The following is a 7,341-nucleotide window of genomic DNA, read 5'->3' as shown; positions in this document are numbered from 1 at the left end:
AACCTAGTGAAGGCTCATTGATAGCAAGGACAACGTGAGGGCCACCGCGGGTTAGTCGATCTTTTTCTCTCTCTCTTTTTTTTTTTTTTAGCAAACCGCGGGTTAGTCGATCTAAAGCAGACGTAGGGTGTGGAAGAAGGCTGAAATGGCCAGTGAGCAAGCAACGTTTGGGCTCGCAGCCCCGCATGCACGGTCAGTCTGGGCATCGTTGTATCTGGGCTGCGGAGATCCACAGCGTTGGCTATTGTGATGGGCCATCCGTTGGTCCGTTGCAGTACATATTGACGGTGGCACTTTGCTATTTAATCTCACATCGCTTGCTGAAGCGAATGCCAACATCAAGTCCTGGTATTAGTGTGAACCTGTGGCAACATAGAAAGATCAAGCAGCTGAGTAGTGGACACAAAGCGAACTATTCTTGAGAGGATCCCAACAAATCAAAAGAAATTTAGCTCTCTTGTCTCTCTAAAAGCCTTTCTAAATCTCATTTTTTAAATCATCGTTTAAAAAATTATTTGTATAAAAATCGCTCTCTATAGCAACGCAGAACAAGCACAACTCCCCGCACCCGCTTCCTTCCTCCCGCGACCTCCCTCAACTTGCAGCGCCGGCGACGGGATCCGCCGTGTCCTCGTCGTGGAAGTGTTGGGGCACACGAGATCTGCCGCACGCGAGGCTCGGGGAGATCCGCCGCCATCGAATCGGCTTGCGCAGGAGGACGCCCCCACACTCTGAGATCCCGGCCATGGAGGATGAACTCCGGCAGCCCTCTACCTTGCCAGTGACGGCGGCCAGCGCCTTGGGATGAGATTCGCGCCGTCATGTGTGGTGGTGAGACTGGTGAGGCTGGTCGAGATCCATGGTGACCGCGGCCCCTGCACCCTCTGCATCGTCCTCGCTGGCGACCGCGCCCCTGCACGCTCTGAATCGAGATGGCCACCAAGTAGTGCTCTTCTAGATGGCGTGTGTGAGTTGTGCTCTGATTTGAGTTGGAGGCATGAGAGAAATTGGGAGGGAGATGGCTGCTCCTCGCCGCCGCCGGTGTGGGCTCGCGTCACTCCCCGCCGCCGCCGGTATTGCACTCAGGGGCTAGCATCTTGCGCAGCCATGGCAAGCAGCAGCAGCAGCCGAGCGCACGAGCTCCTCGCCGGAGATGAACACGAGCTCCCTAGCAGCGGTGAAAAATTGGGTGGACCTCGATGGTGTGCTGCTGTTGCTTGCCATGGCCGCTGCGCTCGGTTGCTGCAACCGTGAGGTGGAGCTCGATTGCTGCACGGAGGAGCGAGGTGGTGTGGTCCCTGGCGGTGCGACTGTGAAGAGGAGCGAGGTGCGCGGGAATAATTAACTTTTTACTAGACTTAGGAGACCAGTGGTATATAAAAGGGTAAAATACTGTATTGTGTCAGGAACTCGTGTGTTAGTGACATAATGTATGGTATTATTTTTAAGAGTGATAAAAATTTAAATACTGTGGAGGTGAGCGGACGAGCCTGCCCAACACCTGCTCGAGAAAATGCCTGAAAGGGGTGATCTCATCAGCTAAAGAAGAGGTGACCGGATGCAAAGCAAGCTGGTCAACCAAACAAACCTGTATCTAGCCAGGTTTACATAATATAGACAATCAAACAACTAGGAATTGGCTTGGTTGGACCAGGCTAAGTCTGCCCTGGCTTAGATGGTTAGCCAGGCTAGAGGCAAGCCAGAAAACCAAACACACTCTGTATCTTTTAATTCTCCAACAGTTTTTCTATATCTTATGTGCGCTTTAGAGAGTCGTTCTTGTCTTCTATTTTTTGTTAGCGAAAAACCCGAATAGAAGATGACAATATTTGGATAGCCATTTAGAAAAGCTGTTAGAGGGTTTGTTTTCTTACCAAAATCTCTATTCCTGGCATTTAGGAAGAATTTAGAGTCTTTTGGAGATGCTCTTAGTGCTCTTTGAAATGCAGAAATCTTGTACTCTCTCCATTTTTGGCTTTTCTACATTCATAGCTTTCACTATGCACTTAGATATACACTGTCTAAATGTATCATAAAAGCAATGTATCTAGAAAAGTCAAAATGTCTTATAATTTAAAATAAAGGAAGTAGGAATCAAGTTAGGCCCTCTTTGGCACGGCTCATCTAGCGGCTTTTGATGAAGCCGTGCCAAACGGCACTCTGCAAAACGGCTTGCGCCTAGAAGCCGGAGAGAAGCCGTTCGGTGGCTTACATAGGGGAGGGCAAGCCAAAAAATGTGGCTTCCCCCGGGTTCTTCCTCACCTGCACGTTGCTTTTCCATCCTTGTCTCCAGGCCTTCTCTCCTCCCCGGCGCCCACGCGTCAACGGCCGCCTCCCTACGCCGCCGGCCTCCTCCTCCCCCGCCGCCGGCCTCCTGCTCCTCCCGCGCGCCTCCGTCTCCTCCACCACGGCCGCCGGTCTCCTACTCCGCCCCACCACCGGCCTCCTGCTCCGCCCCGTTGGCCTCCAGCTCCGCCCTACCGCCGGCCCCCCACCGCCGGCATCCTGCTCCGGCCAGCGCGCCCCGCCTCCGTCCCTGGTTCCTCCCCTGTGGCCAGCCTCCTGCTCCGCTGCGCCGCGCCCTGTCAGGATAAGGCCGGGAGGGAGAGGCCGATTGGATATGGAGAGAGGAGGGGAAAAGAAAAGAAGGGGAGAAGGAAAGATAAATAAAAAGTGAAAGAAAAAGAAAAGGAAAATGAAGAGAAAAAAGAAAAAGAAAAGAGAGAAAACAATATAAGGGTATTTTGGACATTTGACATCTTCTTTATATTCTAAAAAGCTAGGAGAAGCCGTTTTGCCAAACATTTTCGTACAAAATAAGCCAGAGCCAGAAAAAACTGCTTTTCCATAGGAGCCAGAGCCAGAGCTGTTTTTTCATGGGCCAGAGCCGTGCCAAAACGGGCCCTTAGTTTCACATAAAAACCACAAGAAACAAAAAAAAATCATGCACTTTTCAAAAATATTCAAGGCTATGTTGTGCTGCATAGCTTCCTGCATACTCCCTCCGTCCTGTAATATAAGTGCATTCTAGTATTCAAAATTTGTTCTCAAATATAATGAATTCTATTGGACAAAAACTAGTTTTACATTAAATACTTTCTATTTATCAACCAATTACCATTAATCACGTTAATAATAGCGTCTGATTAGAAAATAAAATGAGAGTATATGTCTCTTTTATGTTCTCTCTTAATTTGTCTTAAAATCCCTAAAATACAATATATTACACGACAAATGGCCCAGAATATACGGACCAGGCAAAGGCCCAGAGTCCAGATGGTAATGTCGAGGAGACAGGTGCATATTCGGAAGGTCTCGGTTTCAAGCTTTACGGATTCCTATAAAATTACCGTGTTTCAAAGGGACAAAAAAACCTAGACATACCTTAACTAGTGCCCTTTTAAGTCGCAGAAATTCTATATGAATCAATTTATTTTAATATGAAAGATGCAAAATACATGAACAAATTCTGCAGTTTTCGAGAAATTTCAATATTTGACTTCAAATACGTGCAAGCCTCACGTATTTTAACACTCAATTCACGCGCTTTTGGATAGATTAAAGAACATAGAAAAGGAGAGGAGTGAATCTCTTGAATCAAAACAATTTGTAGCCACATGGTTAAATATCTTTGCATGAATTAAAATGTTAAAAGATGTGAGACTTGCAAAGGGGATCTCATCCTGCATAGCTTCTGGCATATGGACCAGCCAAAGGCCCAGAGCGCACATGGGGATGTCGAGGAGACTGGTGCATATTTGGGAGGTCTCAGTTTCAAGCTTTACACTGTTTTCTGCGACGTACTAGTAGTAATTTGCAATGCCGAAATTATAAATTACTACCGGGCAAGTGTATGTCAATCGAGCAAGTTCTGCAGTACAGATGAACAAAATGCTCGTACACGCACAGCACCGTGCAAGAAAAGAGATAATGGTTGGGAGCACACAAATTTGCAACAGCATCAGCTTCCAAAACCGGGAACATAATGCAGATGCCAGGAAGCAGACAGCTCAGATCTCCGAAGGGACACGCCTGTACAACTCCTCCTTGTCCAGGCGCGGCGTGGCGACGGCCTGCAGCGGCGTGGCCATGAAGGTGACGAGCCCGGGGGACTCCATCATGCTCACGTCCTCGGGCCGGGTCCCCTCCGGCAGCGTCCACCTGAAGTGGTGCAGCATGTGGCCGATCATGGACGCCACGAGGTTGATCCCGAGCTGCGCGCCGGGGCACACCCGCCGGCCGGCGCCGAACGGCAGCACGCGGAAGTCGGCGCCCTTGATGTCGATGTTCTCCTGCAGGAACCGCTCCGGCCGGAACTCGAGCGGGCTGTCCCACACCGCGGGGTCGCGTGCCACCGCCCACACGTTGACGACGACGTTAGCGCCCTTGGGGATGTCGTAGCCGGCGATCTTGACGCTGGCGCTGGCCCTGTGGGGCAGCATCAGCGGCGTCGGCGGGTGCAGGCGGAGGGACTCCTTGACGACGGCCTGCAGGTAAGGTAGGTTCGGGAAGTCCGTCTCTGACAGGACCCGGTCGCAGCCGACGACGTGGTCCAGCTCCTCCTGCAGCTTCTCCTGCACTCTGGGGTTCCTCAGCAGCTCCGCCATTGCCCACTCCACCGAGATCACCGTCGTGTCCGTGCCGGCAGTGATCATGTCCTGGACAACACACACGACCCACACAGCAAGTCGGTCGGTCGATCAATCCGTCTCATCAGCCAGTGAATAATCAAGCACACAAACAGATCGACACAGAAGAAAGATGGATGGGCCAGGCAAGCAGTGCGTAGTGCGTACCCAGAGGAGGCCTATGACGGTGTCGTCGCTGAGGTCGTACTTGTCCCTGAGAGTGAAGAGCGCATCGACGAAATGCTGCTGGGCGCCACGCTGCTTGAGAGCCTTGGCGTGCTCCTCCATGATCTTCACGGTGAGGCGGTCGCGCCGTTCGCCGTGGGCTTTGAAGACCTGCTCGTCGACCGGGGCCAGCCACCGCAGCCACGGGATGTGCTGCGCGATGGAGAGGGACGCGCCGATCTTGATGCCGTTGTGAACGATCCCCTTGAACTCGCGCCCTTGCTCGTCCAGCTCGCCGGCCGCGTTCACGAACCGCTTCCCGAACGCCAGCCGCGTGATGTTGTTGAAGGCCACCATCGAGAGGTGGTTTTTAACCACCAACGGCTTCCCTTCATTGCCTGCGTGTGAGTAGGAAAAATAAGGGTATGGCCTCTGAGTGCAAGAATTTCATTGAGAGCAGCACAATGGATAGGTACGTAGTTCAGTGAGAACTGAGTAGTACTCATATGTTAAGCACAACACGGCACAAGATATTGCGTGTTTTTTCCCACCAAGATAATACAAGTAACGTCTAATGCCTCTGTCTCAAAATATAGCCAATATAGCTAATTGAACATAATTTGAAAATAAAATAATTAACAGTTATGACACCAAAGACATACGTTGGGACAACTAATTTCATAATTGACCTAATGACACTAATTTAGTATCTTAGATATTGATACTTTCTCAGACAACTTTAGTCAAATCTAACATAGCCTCTTAAGACAAACCTAGAACTAGCTAACATACGCGTCTGAGGGAGTAATGTTTTGCTTACATTTATTGAGTATAAGTGTATAACTCAAGTGTCAAATATAATAATGATACAAGAGCCTCATGTTGAAAGGTAGGTATCAGAACTGTCATTAACAAATATTTATATTTACCTTTATAAATCATTTCATAATAATACAATTATATTAGTATTCGTTTAGTTAAACTTTAAAGAGAAGACTTGGCGGGGGTAGGTAGAACAGTTACTTTTCATATGCGTGGTACAGTACATCTCAGTTTATGTCTGAAGCGACAGCAAAAGTTTTACCGCAATTATTATTGGAAGGAGAAAACAAGAACAAGTCCGCACTCTGATTAATAATACACTAAGATTTCTATTTTGTAAGAAATGAACTAGATTTCGAAAAATCAGTTTCGACGAATCGGGTAGTAATAATCCATCCAAAAAGCAAACAGAGTGTTATCAGTCATAGCTGGTTGTCTTTCAGTCCAGCTGGAAACTAATAAAATCACCAGCAACAGAGAAAGGCAAGATCGAGTAAGAAGAGCAAGTAAAGAATAGTGGTAGTAATTTCTGGGTGGTTTATTACCAGGCGCGGTGACGGCCTTGTAGACGGACTCGACCATGGCGGTGACCTCGTCCTCCCGGATGGGCCTGAGTGCCTCGAGGCGGCGCTGCGTGAAGAGCTCGAGGTTGCAGAGCTTGCGCACCTTGATGTAGTGCGGGCCGTAGTCGGCCCAGATGAGGTCCTTGCCGCCGCGGCTGAAGCTCTCCGTGGAGCGGTCCCGGCAGCGGTCGGCGAGCTGCTGGTCGTGGGTCTTGAGCACCTCCTTGGCCAGCTCCGACGTGGACACCACCACCGTGGGCGACGTGCCGAGCCACACCGTCATGATGGGCCCGTACCGGCGCGCCCACTCCTGGTAGCACCGGCACCGCACGGGCTGCACGTCGAACAGGTTGCCCACCACGGGCCGGCGCTGCGGCCCCGGGGGCAGCTTGCCGTAGAGGAGCCGGTTCAGGAGGAGCAGCGAGACGGGGACGAGGGCCGCCAGGGCCAGCGCCATTGACAGGAAGGAGGCCGTCTCCATGGCTGGCTTGGTGCTGCTCCCGGCCGGCCGGCTGCGCTTTGCTTTTATGGAGATGGCCGGACTGTCGGACTGGTAGTTGGTTTGTGGTAGTGCCGCCCGTGGTGGGTGGTTGGCGTTTATTAGCCCAGCAGAGATGGCTTATCGACACGGCTGGACACTGATGCAAGATGCAGTAGGAAGTAGGTTGCCCTAAATGTCTGAAACGCTGGCTTCTCAACGATAGCATCCAGGAACAGAGATGCCGAGCGTGACACATTATTATTTTTAGGCCTTGTTTAGTTCTAAATTTTTTTTTTCAAAAAGTGCTATAGTAGCCATCATATCGAATCTTGCGATACGTGTATGGAGCATTAAATATAGACAAAAAAAAACTAATTGCACAGTTTGATTGGAAATCGCGAGACGTACGTTTTGAGCCTAATTAGTTCATGATTAAATACTAATTGCCAAATAAAAACGAAAATATTACAGTAGCCAAATTTCCAAATTTCCCCTAACTAAACACAGCCTTATATAAAAAATCAAGGCAAAATCGGAATATATTTATTTGGGCGTGCTGGTCCGACGGGGACGCGCACGTCCGGACGTCCGCGTAGCCCACCTCCCCCCTCTGCCTTCGCCCCGTCCGTGCACTCCGCCGCTGTCTCTGTGCCCGTCGGTCCTTTCCCCTCCTCTCTCGTGA

General features: G+C 50.2%; 1 protein-coding gene across 1 annotated transcript; it reads right to left on the bottom strand.

The window, feature by feature from the left end:
- Nucleotides 1-3,730: 3,730 nt before the first annotated feature.
- LOC136450522 (cytochrome P450 98A1-like) lies at nucleotides 3,731-6,788 on the bottom strand. Its single transcript, XM_066450998.1, has 3 exons — nucleotides 6,161-6,788; nucleotides 4,797-5,191; nucleotides 3,731-4,658 (listed from the first exon to the last, which is right to left on the bottom strand). Exons 1-3 carry the CDS (start codon nucleotides 6,657-6,659, stop codon nucleotides 4,011-4,013), a joined length of 1,542 nt encoding a protein of 513 aa, XP_066307095.1. The 5' UTR covers nucleotides 6,660-6,788; the 3' UTR covers nucleotides 3,731-4,010.
- Between the last annotated feature and the right edge of the window lie 553 nt (nucleotides 6,789-7,341).

Source organism: Miscanthus floridulus, chromosome 5 (assembly GCF_019320115.1).
Source record: "Miscanthus floridulus cultivar M001 chromosome 5, ASM1932011v1, whole genome shotgun sequence".
NCBI lineage: Eukaryota > Viridiplantae > Streptophyta > Magnoliopsida > Poales > Poaceae > Miscanthus > Miscanthus floridulus.
Note: the sequence above shows the minus strand (reverse complement) of the source record. Positions and strands in the feature narration are given on the sequence as shown.